We start from the raw sequence: 15,714 nt of genomic DNA, 5'->3' as shown, positions 1-15,714 counted from the left end.
TGTTTATTATGTGTCCTTCAAAAGAAGCAGTGGAGGAGGTAGGTGGAGGAGGAGGAGGGGTGGAGATGGAGATACCCAGGGAGGGGAGGGGAGGGGAGGGGGAGGGGGGGATGTTTACTTGGCGACGTGCAGACGTCAAAGCGCACACGTCGTATCCCGGCATGCAGCAGGAGGCCGTTGAGAGAACCAGCAGCTGGTAGTGAGTCGCGAGAGCGCCGAGCAGGCAGCAGCCGACGGGCAACATCAGCGCGCACACTTCCCTCCTCCATGTGAGAGAGATATATATAAAAAACAACAACAACAACGAGCCGTCCACCGTAACAGGCGACAGGAGACAAAAACAATGCTGTTCGGACGCCGGACGTGTTCCCGAAGCGGCTTTTGAGTCATCGTTTTGTCTCTCCGCGGGGTTGGTTGGTTGTTTTTGTTTTTTTTGTTTGTTTTGTTTTTGTTTTGTTTTGGAGGATTCCTCCCTCCATCCTCCGGATCGCACCGGACGGGCGATGACAACGGCGTCGGGAACCCCGCAGCAGATGAGGGACCGGCTGCTGCGGGCCATCGACGGGCAGAGCAATGTGAGTGACGCTAAAGCTAGCAGGCTACTACCGACGAGCTACACCGTGTTGCTTGTTTACTTGTCGCGCGACGCTGAACTTCGGCTGCCGGTTAGCTCGTTCATCGGTGTTTTAGTTTGTTTTTTTTTAAAAATGCGCACTTCACATCTTTTTTTTTTGCGGGGAGGAGGGGAGGAGGAGAGCTGGCACCGACGTGGCGACCGTGTCTCTTGTCTCTCTGTCTTGTCTCTCCGGAGGGAGACGCAGGTTCTCCCGGCTTGACAGCTCGGAGGCTAACTTAGCATTAGCGTCGCCTTTGATTCAGACCGTAATCTGCCCCCCCCAAGCTAACGCTAGCGTGCTAGCGTGCTAGCCCGGTGCTAACCTTTTTTTAGCCGCAACGCCAAAAAGAAAAAGAAGAAAAAAAGCGGGTTTTAATGCGTTTTAATGAAGGAGCGCGTCGTCCCCGGGTCTCTTTCTGTCGCGGCGGACATATTGGTGGGTTACACCGAGAGATCTGGGGGCCGTTTTACTGCAGTAGTTTAAAGATACTAAAGTATGGGGGAGGGAGGGAGGAGGGGGGAGGAGGTAGCAGCCGGCTAACTGTTAGCTTCACTAGCTCATGCTCCGTTTTTAGGAAATAGTCCCGAGACCTCCTCTCGGAGGTTCGTTAGCGGCTAACCGGCTAACGCAGGTGTCGGTCCACCGACGCTCAAGACGCTCGTCTTGAGGATAAGAAGCTCCGTCTTGTACATCCAGTCCAGATGTTTCCCCCCTTTTCTTTTTTTTTTTTTTGTGTCGCAACGATGGAGGTACTTTGAGTTGTCACGTTTTTAACCATCTTCACTTCGCAGCGTCGCTCTGAAGCGGACAGAAGAGCTCATGTCTCATGTCCCCCCCCCCCTGTCCCCCTCTGTCCCTCCCCCCTAACTCTCACACACGTTGCAGGCAACGACTCGAAAGCTTTTTGAGTTTGTCCAAATCCTGGAGAGTTTCCAGTGTCATCGTTAGTTGTTGTTGGTATTGTCTGCTTCTGTCTGTAAGGATTCATATTCTCAATCAACAACTCTTCACTGTTCATTCCTCAGCTCGCAGAGATTTTAAGGTTTGTCCCACATGTTTATTAGTTTGTGCGATGGTGAAGTTTAAACAAACAAATGTTTGTCCTCCTTGCAGATATGCAATATGGTGGTTGTGTTGGAAGTAATTACCGGTCTTGAAAAGTATCCTATCACCAAAGAAGCGCTTGAGGTAAGACGGTTATATGTACTCCTAGTTCATGTAAAAAAAAAAGAAAGAAAAGAAAATGGTGTTGTTGAATTTGTTTCTCACTCTTGCGCTTTTTATTTGTACAGGAAACTCGACTAGGAAAATTGATCAACGATGTGAGGAAGAAGACGAAGGATGAAGACCTCGCGAAGCGTGCGAAGAAACTCTTGAGGAACTGGCAAAAGCTGATTGAGCCCGGGCCTGCCGTGGCAGCCGGTGTCCCCGGGTCTACCAATGGCAGTTCTCATCCCTGCAGAGCGGATCCCTCGCCTCCTGACATTTCTGTGTCGGGGAAAGGCGTCCCCGAAGTCAAAATCAGAAATGACGTTCACAACACATACTCGCCAAAAGCCGAGAAATCAGGGAGTCGGAAGCGCCGCGCGGAGCACAAAGACAGTGGAGTGCACCTGCCTGAAAAGATCTCCAAGATGTCTTCATTTGATAACTCTATTTCGCCACCGCCCACCAACGGGATTGCAGGCAGTCCAGATGTCCTGCCTGACCAAGAGGTTGTCCCGTCTCCTGACAGGTCTCGACTAGAGCACCTTGATAATGATAAAATTAACAGAATTCCAGTTAACGCTGTCAAGCCTCGCCCCAGCTCCCCCGGTGTGGCCAAGCTACCTAGCACTTCCTCTTTGATCAAAGTTGCTGTGATGCAGCAACAGGCCAGATTGGACGAAGGCGGAGGGGGCTGTTATCAAGCCAAAAGCCCCCGCGGCCTCTCTTCTAGTCCAAGGAGCATGAAGCAAGACACCGTGCCCAAGCGCTCTTCAGCGTACACACCGAAAGGACCGGCGATCCCAAGCCCTTCCTCCAGGGACTCTCCTTTGTCTTTTTCCCAACCTGTATCCTCCCCATCCCAAGCGTCTTACGCCGACAAGCTGCCACATTCTTCTCACAGGTCTTCAATGCACTGGGCCAGTTCGTCAGAAGTCCCCTCTCATTGCCCGTCACAAGACGTATCTGCTACACTGGAATCCCCGTCGGTCTCCCCGTCACCCTCTCTCCCGCAACAGAACTCAGAACTGCACAGGCCCACGTCCGAGGGAGCCACGGCCGTGTCCGATGACGCCGACGGCACAACGGTACCCAACTCGGAACACAAAAGGAGGAAGTACAGGTCTAGAGACTACTCTGTCAACTTAGATGGCCAGAAAATAGAGGATACGACTAAACCTGTGCGGTTAAAAGAACGCAGACTAACATTTGACCCAGTCACAGGTCAGATCAAACATCTGGTACATAAAGAACCTTCTCAGACAGAGGAAGCCCCCACTCCGGAACCCGCAGAGTCGAGGCAGAGAACTGAAAGCTCTATACAACCGCCCGCTGCCCCAATCCAAACCCCTGTCCCGGCCCCAATCCCGGGTCCCAGCCCGAACCCCTTCCACCAGACAAACTGGAAGGAGCTGTCTAGAAATGAAATCATCCAGTCCTACTTGAACCTTCAGAGCAATGTGCTCAACTCCTCAGGGGTCCAGGCCCCTAGCGCACACTTTTTCATGTCTCAATATCTGAAAAGGGAAGAACAGGAGATTAAGGAGTCAAGGAAGACACATGTTCTGCAGACGGACAGCTCTATAGGGGATTTACCGGGCGTCAGTCGGGAGGTGACAGACGAGGACCTGGATAGGATAAACACGCAGCATTGGGTGGGGGTGAATGGTTGCTATGACACCAAGGGCACCTGGTATGATTGGACAGAGTGCATATCACTGGACCCTCATGGGGACGAAAGCAAATTAAACATCCTGCCATATATTTGCCTAGATTGAGGGGTTTGGGAAGGTCGCTGTCCTTTACCACTCCTTTCTTTGTCTCCCCACAGAGACGAAATACTTTGTGATTTTGTTTGTCCACTGTGAGTTTGGCGAAAAGCAGGCCGGCTAAACTCCCCTCCCCATGCCTCTTCCTCTTTCTGTGATAATGTGTTCCGATTTTGGTATAAAAAAAAAAAGAAAAAAAAAAGCGTAAAGATTAAAAGAAGAGTTGAGTTTGTAATATCAAGGGCTGTTTCTGTTTTATTTTTCAAAGTGAAAGCCACAGAAATGAAGGGGCCCGCGACGCAGAGTACTGCTGCTCACAACGAAGGCGAAAAAGGGGAACAGAATTATCCCGGAAAACCTGAAATGGTTTTTACAATGTGAATTTTTCACGTTGTGAATTTGTACCCCAATTTCAGGCTCAGTGGGACGTCACCGTTTCCTTTTCACCTTCTACTCTCTAACGAGGCGTTACAATCTACAGTTAAATACGAGGGAAGGCTGGGGTTTAGCTCTCCTGTCCAGACCACCATGTTGGTGCCCAGAAAGGTGTTGATAGAGTTCATCTAGCACAGTTAGAGCTGAACATGTCCAGAGTATGAAATACTGGATCATATTTGGCAGTTACAAGAAGCTTTATGTGAGATATAAAGAGTAAATTATAAATTTCTTATCATGTATACATCTATTTATTTTGACCAGTTCATTTAGGGGATGTTCATCCAAATGGATGTTCAGAAACCTATAGATTTTTTTTTCTTCTTCTTCTTCTTCTCTCTCTCTGTTTGGTTCACAATTGTATCAGCTTAATCTTCATTTTTTTGTTACAGGGCGTACAGATGTTTGCACGGTCTTTCTTTAAGATCGATCGATCGATGCATTTGGTTATTAACATTCCAGACTCCATCCTTCACCCGCTTCCGCTCTCTCCGTCTCATCGTACAGCTCATCAAGTTTCATCTGAAAAATAACTTGGTTTGAAACGGTTCCATCAAAACAGCGTGGTGCTAATTTAAAATTGGATCTTTTTTTTTTTTTTACAGTGATAAAAAAAAAAAATCTGCCCACCCTTTAATTCTCTCCCAAATATTAAGGAATGTCAACTTAGACGGTGTTGATCAATGATTGCACTTGAGAGACAACAGCAAAGGTATGTTTGAGCGCTGCACTTTGTTTCCAGTCCCTTTAGATGTTGCTTGCGTTCTGAAATCCCAGGACATTATTCTCAGTTAAACGGCCTTAGTGAATGTACAGGACTGAGGCCTCTTAATGCACGGAAGTGAACAACTTGTTGGTAATTTCATCACTGATTTTACTTCGAGTGCGAATAGTGACCGATGGCGCCTACAAAGCTACCCCCGAGTGGAGCGGCCATTGTCTCTTCAGAGTTTCAGACACCTTGACGGTCCCCCGGGGCTGCGTTCGAGAGTTTAGAAAACGTTCGGGGTGCAGTTTGAAGTCGCATTTCTTTTGCCTCCATGTTTAAATTCGGTAAACATAGAAAGGAGAGAGAAAGCTGTGCGCATCAGATATTCTTGGCATTTTTCTGTGACGGACAATATTTGAGTTGAGATTTTTCTCTTTATGCTCATTGGTCGCTACCACTTTTCCCCCCACATGATTTAAATTAAGATTGGCTCCTGCGCAGCCTCTCTGTCCATTCATTCTTTCAGTCATTCATCCCTACCAATGTGCCTTGGTAAATCTGGAGCTGGGGTTATGTGCGAGAATTCCAAATCCCACGATCAATACGACGCTGGTATATGCACCGTTTTCTGTTACTTTTTTTGTACACACTGATCTTAGTGAGGGTGAAGCTGCAGACAATGAGGAAACTGCACAACAACACAGCTGGCAATAAAAGAAAAGTGCTACAACTGGTTGATAAGCATCTGTTTTTCGGGCGTTTTGACTGGGGGCATCTTTATTTGTTCAGTGTTTTAACATCTCTCAATTGTTTGAAAAATAAAAATGATCTAAATCTTCAGCTCGGTCGACTGACTCGTGGGTCTTTTACAGAGCCGTTGTGTTCAGTAAATGTTGCCATCCAAGCAGGTGTTGGGCATGTTACGCTTTTAAACAAAGTGGTGCTGCTTTTTCATGCCTTTTGTTTTGAGCTGTAGACTTTGCATTATGCTGTAAAATGTTGTACTTACTCAGTTCATCCATGCGGGGGTGCACATTACCCATTTGTCTCCTTTGTCCGCATCAGTATGAAGTAAAATGCTGAGAGTGATTTCAATTCGGTGAGAATTAATCAATCTGATCTGTGATTTCTCAAAGCTAACAAAAAAATGTAAGGACCTCTGTTTTTAATGAAAGCTGAGAATAAACCATCATCTGTCTGTGAAAGCCTTAAATTGTAAACAACCGCAGTAAAAAAAAACAACAAAAAAAACGACCTTGTGTATACTAAAGTGATATTTTATTAGCTCCTCATTTGATTGCATTTGGATGACTAAATGTCATATGATAAGACTCTGGGATGTCATAACTACGTCACCCCCTTACATGACTGGGTGAGCTGACGTAATCGCATCACAGACAGCAGGATGAGTAAGTCTCCTTCTCCCTCGGGTGTATTTACACCAGTCCTCTGCACACCTGTATGATGTAATCATCTGTCACTTCTACCCAGAAATACGGCTGCGTTCAGGACCAGACACGCGCTCAGACACGGGGAGGAGATGCACCTGGGTTTACGTCACCGCTACCGTCTCCGGTTCTTACCTCTCGTCTGGTCTGGTCAGACTGCGTGAAATAGGATAGGTAAGTCTAAGTCAACCAAAACATAATGTGAGGCTGCGGTGTACCAATTAAATCAAATCTCTTGATATCTTGATTGGCTGGTATGAGGGCCGAATGTATTCAATTTACCATCGCATATGGTAAACAAAACAAACAAAAAAATATCAAAAAAATGTTACCTGAGAATCTGGATTTCAGCTTCACGGGATCAATTGATCATCCAGAGTTTTAGATTCATTTAGTTGGCTAATTATTTCAGCTCTGAGTTACCAAAGAATACTTGGTCAGCATTTTGTTGAGATACATTCATTAGGGACGTATTGTTATATTGTTTTGTGATACTGTATTGATTCTCAAAGATACAATTTGGTACATTGGTCTTTTCTTTTAGTGTTTTAATTCCAGTGGCTGAAGGAATTGATTCCCCTCTGGTTTATTTATAGCAGGAAACTTAAATCAATCAAAAGCTCCTCAATTGAAAAGTTTGTGATAACAACCCATTCAATTTCCCATACAAATCACTTTTATTCGGAAAGTCACTAAGACCCTGCGAAGTGAATAACCAGCTTTATCTATACATCTATTACACAGTTAAGAGGAACACTCACGTTACATAGCGCATAGAGTCACTGCTCATCATTTAAAAGCATGTAATTATACCATCAATTAAATTTTTCAAGTGGTGTGCCGTTTGAAACTGACTTATCATTTCCAGAAAAATCAAGTACAGACCAGTTTCTGTTTCAAAAGGACTTAACCCGAAAGAAGAAAAAGCACCATAAAAAGAAAAGAAATCCCCTTTGCCTTTCCAAACCCACGGGCCGGTTAAATTATACACTGTGGTTAAAATGTGAGGAACTACTTTCATATATTCACTTTACGAAATAATCTTGGCTTTTACAGATCCCGCCATGCCAAGAGAAGCTGTGCGTTATCGCAGCACCGACATTACGTCACCCCAGTAGTTCGTTGGACTTAAAAACTTTTTTTTTTTTTTTTTTTTTCCTCCCGACTGTGAGTCAAAAAAAGTGCGACAATTAGTCTCGTCCACTGCACGTCTGGTATGCTGGGTGGGACCAGCGGATCACTCCCACCATTCAGGAATTTGGGAAGTTTCCTTCCATATATGGAGTTTTTGATATAAATCGAGACCTAAGGCAGAGACGGGGAGAGGCGGGGCTTAGGATCGATTAACGACGCGACCAAAGAGTACACAGGAAAACCAAGAGGACTCCTGCCTCCGTACTTCCGCAGTCTGTGGTGTTCGTGTATCTTTACAAGGGAGACTAAATGAGCCGTGTAGCTTTATAAAATATGTAATATCGGTTTGTCCGCGGAAGACACGCCTTTTGATTATCTAATTCTTTGTTGGAGAAAATGCAGCCCGTTGTGAACGTACTGGGCCATGTCTAAATCACTAAATATCCTTTCACAATCGCAAATTGTTGAAGGCAAATACCCCATCTTGCAAAAAACCCATAAAGTGGTAACAGTATAACCAAACAAAAACAAATAAAGATAAAAAAAATCTAATTTTTATTTTTTTATTTACCCACCTTCCTTTTAAAGGTGCAACATGTTGAATTTGCATCCCATCTTGTAATCCTGCTCTGGAGGTCACAGTAGCGTGCAGTCACGTTGGTTAGGCTTTTTTTTTTTTTTTTTTTTTTTTTTAATTTTTTTTATAAATGATGATTGTAACTTATATAGCCTATTGCATTCTTACTTCAGCAGTCTCAAACCGTTTTAAGATTTTCTTCCCATTCATACTCAAATGGCGGCAGAACTTGTAGTCCACTTCTTTGCCCAAGGACACTTCGGCATGTGGTCAACTTTAAGATTAAACCAATAGTTTACACAACAGCTTGCTCACCTCCATTTTTAGCCAAACAACAGTAGCAAGAAAACAGTCACACCAAACCCACGAGTAGTGTTTTACTTATCCCAAATTATTTTGGGTACAGTTTGTGTTGTCATTAGCTGGACTAAAGATCCATTTGGAAATGTCGAAACGAGCTCGCGCGCCTGGTTTGTTTGCTTCTTTAAAGTTGCTTGGGTTTGGTAAATATCCAGATGAAGAGCTCATTTTGCCGGTTACATACAGCTACCGTAACTGAACCCTGTATCAACAAACAATTAACTTAGGATATTAACACGGTCAGTAATAAGATACCACCATTCAGCCCAGCTCTTTACTTACCAATGTTGACAAAGTTGTGAGTTCACCATTACAGGTCAAAAAAAATAAATAAATACTGCCTCCAACGGTGGAAAGCAACACCAATTGAAAGGAAAAGTTAACTGTTTTGTTTTTTTTCCCCCAACAATCTCGTTGAGTTATATAATCTGGTGCACATTAATATGGAGTTTAAAGCTCACCGTGATGATGTCATGAATAGGAAGTTGTTTACAATTAAAAAAAAAAAAAAAGCCTCCCAGCTTTCGCGGTCTATGCGTTGCCTCGGTGACGAGCAGTGAACTATCTTGACTCTCGAATCGTGACTCTTTGTCAGAAACCGTGGGAGCGCTCTAATTGGCGGCAGTAAAAAAGAAAGGAAGTATTTAGTTCACTGCGAAGTTTCATTGGAAGAGAAAGTCGAAGATAATTTAGCGCAGTTTTTATTCAGAACTCTGTCTGGTTTTTTGTTTCGCCCAAAAATTTACAAAAAAAAAGAAAGTACAACAGTTTGACAATGTCCTTTAACAAAGGTCCTGCCTATGGATTATCCGCGGAAGTAAAAAACAAGGTAGGTGCAAAACAATTTCTTATCATATCACAGAAAGAAAGTATTGCATTTCCCTCCCATCACCTACCCGACTCGTTGTGTTTTTCTCAGAGGTGTTGGGAGTCACCTGGCCTCCATTTTGACGCGCGTGCCCCAGGTTAAAGAAGGACAATGTCAACAAAAGAGTTTAAAAGTTATTTTCAAAAGGGTTCAACAAATTTGAAATAAACTTTCGTTGAGTACTTTGCAAAGTCCACATTCATCTTCGAGTTTTACACCTCGACGCTGAATTTTGTGTTTTATATATATATATATATATTTATTTTATTTTTTTCCCCCTAACGCAGGAGACACGTTTTTAAAAAAAAAAAAACCACCATGGGCGTTGTCCCTCTTGGCAAAGAAGTATGTCGTTGTGGCAAAAAGTTGTTATCCCCGTTTGCTGCCCTTTTTCTGTCCCCCGTGCAGCTGCCTTGCATTGCGACCCGCATTAGCAGATAACGCAATTCGCTTATTAGTCGCCGGCATCGAGGCCATTTCTCCCCCCGGTGTCTTTTCATTGCTTCTTTTAAAAGCCCCCCCCTCCCCCCCCCCCCTCCTTGTGGTAAGGTGCTGCGCTGCTTTTCAGGGTTTAACTTTTCAGATCGGTGCAGAAACGAAGCGCCCCCCCCCCCCCCCCCCCAATCCTCTTTCCCCTCCTCTCCCCTTTCCTCTCCCCTCCCTCCTCTCTCCTCTCCCCTTTCCTCTCCCCCCTCCTCCCCCCTCTCCTCCTCGTTTTCACTCTGTAAAAAGTCCCTGTGCAGAGTTGAAAGTACACAAACCAAACCTTTGACAAAATGACTCCCCCCCCCTCCCCCCTCTCTCTCTCTCTCTCTCTCTGTTAATGTGTAACTTTTTTTTTTGGCCTTGATGAGGGAAGCACTGTGTTTATTCTGGCCTGTCTGCTCAGATCTGCTCCATTTGAAATACCAGGCAGGGCTGATGCAGGGAGATTATACCTTCCTGACCCTGTTATCACAGTCGAGCTGTGGAGTCACCCCCCCCCCCCCCCCTTCATGTCATGAGGGTTCATGGCATGATTGTGTGAATTTGACTCTTTATCTTGGTCATCTTTTATTTCGCTGACTTCTTACTTTTTTTTTCTTCTCACTTGAAATGAAGAAGGTTGCTGGCCGTACAGGTCTTTTGTTTTGCTCCGTCTTTGTGTCTTCAGCTGATGTTTTCTTTCTTCTTTTTCTTTTTTTCTGAACTGCATTCCTTGGCTGTGCCCTTGTATGGGAGAGAAAGGGTCACGTCCACTCCCCCAAATCTGCACAGAAGGTGACTGTGCCTGCTGTAAAGAAAGTGATTTCCTCTGTCTCTTACCAGTGATGTCCTTGAGGGGGGGGGGGGGGGGTTACTTGAGTGGTATTTCCTGCCTTCGGTGACGGCAGCAGCCCACTCTGTGAAATGCGAGGCATTTAAAGATTTACACTCCACCTCTGCCCCTCCCTCCCCCAACCTTTTTCTTTCTTTCTTTCTTTCTTTCTTGCAACTCCTGGAAATCTGGCTCATAGCACAGATTTATTGAAACTTTTCCTGTTAAGCACATTGTATATTCATTCATTGGCTCCACACACACAGTCCTGAGCCCGGGTTGCTTCATTCAGCTCTTCTTTTTTTTTTTGTCTTTTTTTTTTTTTTGTCTGAGCACTGTGGGGTAAATTCCTCACTCTCAGCTTGTCTTGCAAATTACATCTGTTGAATAGTCTGTGGACAATTAAAATAGCCAGTGTTGTTTTTAATATATGGATAAGTGCAAGAAGGAAATGTAATTAGAAGATGGACATTCCTCAAGAGTGCAACCAGCTGTGCAGCTCCTAAGTTGGTTTAGTCTCAGTTTGCTGCTTGTGAGTTTGCAAACTGCTCATTTGAGACTTCATCCTTTTTCTTTTTTTTTTTATTTACTGGAGGAGAAGAAGAAATGTTTACCTGTTTCACTTTTGGCCGCTGCTTTTTCTCCCATTTCTTTGCGGTTGGTCACCCAACAGACTGGACCGTTGTTCGGGTGACCACACTTCTCTCCCTGAAAGGCCTCTTTCAGAGGCGCCGTGGCACATCTCTTGCACTCAATGGCGTCAATCAAGAAAACTTATAAATCAGGGAAACACTTTAACAGTGGCACCCTCTCGAGAAAGTCAAGTCTTCGTGCCGTGTTAATAAGCCTCTAAAATCTCCCCCTCCCATTTCAGCCTTCCTGTGCTTCTGGGTAGAATTTAGCAGTTTACCAAACAGGATGCCGTATGTGTTTGTTTGTCAGTGTCACTTTTTTTTTTTTTTTTTTTTTTTTTTTAAATGCGGTTAAAATAAGATTAAAAACCCCACTATAGATGAAGCATTCTACACTGAGGCAAAGTAAAAGTCAGGGACAACCATGAAACAAGATTATATACAATCATAATAAATACAAATTGATAACGGTAACATTTGATAAACATGATGATGTATGACTCAGAAGCTCCTTCATTTATATATTCAGCTCAGCTATCAGCATCTAAAAAAATAATAATTTGAAGTGTGTCTGAGTGAGGGGTCACTGGCGACAGGCATATCTTTGAATTTCCTGACATAAAAAAAGAAGCCTGAATAACTCGGTGAAAATGCATTTCCTGTTTTAATAATCCACCTCCTGGTTTTGCTCGCTCCTTATGGGCCACATTTGACCTCTGACATCTCTCTCTCCAACCAGATTGCACAGAAGTATGACGCTCAGAAAGAAGAGGAGCTCCGGGTCTGGATCGAAGACATCACCGGCACCTCCATCGGCCCCGACTTCCAGAAAGGCCTGAAAAACGGGGCCGTCCTGTGCGAGTAAGCAGAGTCTTCATCAGAGTCCGTCACGCTGAATCCACAAAGGCCTCCATCATCTGGTTTTAATGTGATTTGGAAACTTGAACTGTTTTTTTTTTTTTTCTCCTTTCTTTTGTGTCCCAGACTTATGAACAGACTTCAGCCAGGCTCCGTGAAAAAGATCAACCAGTCAACGCTGAACTGGCATCAGGTGAGTTTGCTGATGATGACGCATGCTTTTTAAACAACGGGGTGGGTGCGGCCGACTTTAGGTCACAGCGGTTCATTGACACTCGTCATGACGAGACTCCGGACTTGCTTTTGAACGTAACTGACAAAAGTGCTGTCTACTCTTTTTTTGTTGTTGTTTTTTTGTAACAAAGAGGATGTCGGTGCACTGAATCGTGCCTCGGTCCAGGTTATTGTCGGCACGCATGCCGTGTTGAAGCTTGCTTTGCTTTTACAGCCACGACTTTCGAGCTGTTTATTTAAAGGAGTTTTATTAGTCTGAGGTGTAACCGGTCCCAGGAAACACACTCCCCATCTGTGAGATTGGGTGGAAGTCGCACGCATTTGTTTACACAGCGTCAGGGCTGAGAGGTTTGTCTGCAAACGGCGACATCATCGCACAATACATGCATGTATTGTGCATGTATATATATATACCGTGTTAATCTCTTTTTAAATTCTGTGCGCTTTTTAGTTGGAGAACCTGACGAACTTTATCAAAGCCACCACAGTGTACGGTTTGAAGCCTCATGACCTCTTCGAAGCCAACGACCTGTTTGAGAACGGCAACATGACGCAGGTGCAGACGACACTGCTGGCCCTCGCCAGCATGGTGAGTGTTATCAGACACTGGGGCTCTGACGTAATCTTTCTCTCTCATCTGACGCACAAAGTTGTGGTCAGCCTTTTTTAGTAAGTCCGCCACAAAAAAAAAAAAAACTTCTACACTGTGCTTTCTCTCAGGCCAAGACCAAGGGCTGCCAGCCCCGTGTGGACATCGGAGTGAAGTATGCTGAAAAGCAGGAGAGGATGTTTGACGAGGAGAAGATGAAGGCGGGGCAGTGCGTCATTGGACTGCAGGTACAGTTTTAGTTTATTTATTTACCCGTCAGATTTAAACCACCTCAAATGATTTAAAATTGGACCACCGCCCTTCAATGACAGTCGGGATATCGCACGACCTGAAGGCTTTTGTTGGACGACAAAATAATCAAATTTGAAAGGAGCCACGGAAATAGGGAATCAAAGTAATCCACGGAATCGGTTAAATCATTTGATCATTCTGGCTGGTTTTGACAGCGAGGCGGCTCACATGCTTGAGAAGTTCACGACTGCATTTGGCGCAACTACTGTGAAACCAGACTGTCATGATCGCAATGCAAGATTAGCATACTTGCGTATAAGAGCTGCTCATTGTTCTCGGGCCTTCTAAGCCTCTGTTTTGTTATCGTTTCTGTTGCCAGGAAAGATGTTGAATAGATACGGGTGCTACCTAAACAGTGGATAGAAACTTACTTACTGTTTGCAACTTCCTTATAATGTGCGGCTACGGTGGACCGCTGACTGACACTTTAAATCATGTTCACCTTGTGGGGAACATCACGTGGAGGGATGTTATGCAACAGTTCACCACTAGTGCACTCTTTTTCTTTGCAAGTCTTCTCTGGTAATTTATTGTGTGTAACTGATTTTTTTTTTTTTTTCTTCTGTTTTTTTTAGATGGGGACCAACAAGTGTGCCAGTCAGGCTGGCATGAATGCCTACGGCACCAGGAGGCACTTGTATAACCCCAAAGTTCAAATCCAGCCCCCCATGGACAACACGACCATCAGTCTGCAAATGGGCACCAACAAGGGGGCGAGCCAGGTACCGCACCACGTTTAAAAGCTCTCCAAAAATCCAGCATTGTAAGACTGCAGTGGAAACGAGCTGCAGGGCGCCGACCGCAACGTATTCTCAGTCCCTCCGCTGCTGTGAACCGGTGTCAAGTTTAGTCTCGTAGAAAACTGTAAACAACCGGCCCGTCTACGGCGAGGCGAAGCTGACACTTTGATCATTTGGGCTCAGTTGAATAAGTCAATTAAATCTTATTTTCTGTCTCCTCTCCTGACTACAGGCTGGGATGACGGCTCCGGGGACAAGGCGTGCCATTTACGACCAGAAGCTGGGCACAGACAAGTGTGACAACAGCACCATGTCCCTGCAGATGGGCTACAGCCAGGGAGCCAACCAGAGCGGGCAGAACTTCGGCCTGGGACGGCAGATCTACGACGCCAAGTACTGTCCCAAAGCTGCGGAGGGAGCGGGCGAACCTAACGGGGCAGGCGGTCCCCGTGAGTACATCCCAGATTACCAGGATGAGGGTTACCAAGGTTACCAGGAAGAGGAGCAGGTGTACCGAGAAGGTGGGACGGATTACTGAGAAGAAGGAGGGTGTGGGAGGATCGTATAAAGGGGGCATCTTCTGCAAGAAAACCTCAAGGCAGGCTGGTGGTTTATTTTTATATTCATAGGATGTTGCACCTTTTTATTTTTTAGGCCATATCCTTTCTAGTATTGTATGAAATGTTTTCTTACCCCTGTTTGTGCAAAACATATCATGATGAACAGTACTTCTGTGATATTAATTTTTTTTTATTTTTTATTTTTTTTATTTAAAGTGACCACAGAAGCCAGTCGTGTGGCTCAGCTAGTTGTGTATCCCAGGGATTTTTTTTTTAATGTGCCAAAGCCCCCCCACTATTGTTTTTGGGGATTTTTGCTGACTCCTTAGTTGCATTAAGGGAGATCCCAGGTCTTCTTTCAAGGGGAACATGAAAATAAAAGTGAAACATTCGGAAGTTTTTTTTTTTTTTTAAGCGCATGTTATTATAATGAAAACACCCACAAGTTCTGTTTCTGTAAGAGCTGAATCATCTGTGTAAACAACAAGTCCTGTGAATAAGAATGTACATTACTTTGTGTTTGTTACTGCTCCAGTATCATCTTCATCTCTTCAGTATTGGTCATTGACATACAGTAACAAACAGTTCAGGTTATTCAGACAGACGAGGGAACAAAAATAAATTCTGTCTATTCTCTCACTCATTTCATTTTTGTTTTTTTTCCTCTTCATTCTTTAACGGAGGAAATATTTCCTTTGTATTTGTATAACCAGTCCAACTGGAGCGAGGAGTGTTTACTTTGGACTAAAGGCAGTCGGGGGGGAGCGGATAAAATAATACTCAAGTGACGTTTTCGACATTCCAAGCAAGAATACTGGATTCTTTTCTTTCTTTGGTCAGTGAATTGTGTTTAAGTAAGTCATTCTGAACTATTGGTTGATATGTGAGCCAATCATACAATTATATTTGATCATTAAGATTATTATTTATGCATATTTGTGATTTTTAAATGGGGGCTGACTCTGAATAACATTTGATATGGGACTAAGTTTTTTTTTTTTTTTTTTTTTTTTTTTTTTTTTTTTTTTTACCCCTCTGGAACAATCTTTATGTCAATGGAAAACAAAATGTTTCAATTGAGGCATATGTTGCTGTGAGTTCAGTGTAATAAAAACCTGTATTCATTATTTTGTGTGAGGATTTTGTTTTGTACCTGGGACTTGTACAATATATCGCTGCGTTGATGACTTGTGGCCACTAGATGTTGCAGTTTGCCAGCAGCATGTCAAATCAAGGACTCCATAGTCTTTTCAACCTTTCATGAAACTCACTGGCCAAACCTGAACTGTGGTCTACCACAGGATAATTGTCTTAACTTCCAAGTAAACTAAGGACAACATAAGATTTTGAATTCCTGTTTGTAAGAGTC

At 44.1% G+C, this 15,714-nt stretch overlaps 2 protein-coding genes across 2 annotated transcripts; both read left to right on the top strand.

The window, feature by feature from the left end:
• The first annotated feature begins 161 nt into the window (after positions 1 to 161).
• Positions 162 to 5,576, top strand: crsp7 (cofactor required for Sp1 transcriptional activation, subunit 7). Its single transcript, XM_069157011.1, has 3 exons — positions 162 to 575; positions 1,731 to 1,805; positions 1,910 to 5,576. The coding sequence occupies exons 1-3, from the start codon at positions 504 to 506 to the stop codon at positions 3,599 to 3,601; spliced, it is 1,839 nt and encodes a 612-aa protein (XP_069013112.1). The 5' UTR covers positions 162 to 503; the 3' UTR covers positions 3,602 to 5,576.
• A 3,319-nt stretch (positions 5,577 to 8,895) lies between these two features.
• On the top strand, positions 8,896 to 15,472 carry cnn2 (calponin 2). The gene is made up of 7 exons (XM_069157010.1): positions 8,896 to 9,084; positions 11,792 to 11,913; positions 12,037 to 12,103; positions 12,596 to 12,733; positions 12,865 to 12,981; positions 13,621 to 13,767; positions 14,018 to 15,472. The coding sequence occupies exons 1-7, from the start codon at positions 9,031 to 9,033 to the stop codon at positions 14,321 to 14,323; spliced, it is 951 nt and encodes a 316-aa protein (XP_069013111.1). The 5' UTR covers positions 8,896 to 9,030; the 3' UTR covers positions 14,324 to 15,472.
• The last annotated feature ends 242 nt before the right edge of the window (positions 15,473 to 15,714 follow it).

Source organism: Embiotoca jacksoni, unplaced genomic scaffold (genome assembly GCF_022577435.1).
Source record: "Embiotoca jacksoni isolate LCO1_2020_lvr unplaced genomic scaffold, fEmbJac1.0.p SCAF_22, whole genome shotgun sequence".
Lineage (NCBI taxonomy): Eukaryota > Metazoa > Chordata > Actinopteri > Embiotocidae > Embiotoca > Embiotoca jacksoni.
This window is presented reverse-complemented; position numbering and strand designations above follow the sequence as displayed.

What these genes read in the sequence shown, in the direction of transcription:
- crsp7 (XM_069157011.1), top strand. Translation starts at nt 504, where the DNA reads ATGACAACGGCGTCGGGAACCCCGCAGCAGATGAGGGACCGGCTGCTG. An exon ending in CCATCGACGGGCAGAGCAAT is followed by an intron (nt 576 to 1,730) that starts GTGAGTGACGCT and finishes TCCTCCTTGCAG; the next exon opens with ATATGCAATATGGTGGTTGT. An exon ending in TCACCAAAGAAGCGCTTGAG is followed by an intron (nt 1,806 to 1,909) that starts GTAAGACGGTTA and finishes TTATTTGTACAG; the next exon opens with GAAACTCGACTAGGAAAATT.
- cnn2 (XM_069157010.1), top strand. Translation starts at nt 9,031, where the DNA reads ATGTCCTTTAACAAAGGTCCTGCCTATGGATTATCCGCGGAAGTAAAA. An exon ending in AACGGGGCCGTCCTGTGCGA is followed by an intron (nt 11,914 to 12,036) that starts GTAAGCAGAGTC and finishes TTTGTGTCCCAG; the next exon opens with ACTTATGAACAGACTTCAGC. An exon ending in CCAACAAGGGGGCGAGCCAG is followed by an intron (nt 13,768 to 14,017) that starts GTACCGCACCAC and finishes TCCTGACTACAG; the next exon opens with GCTGGGATGACGGCTCCGGG.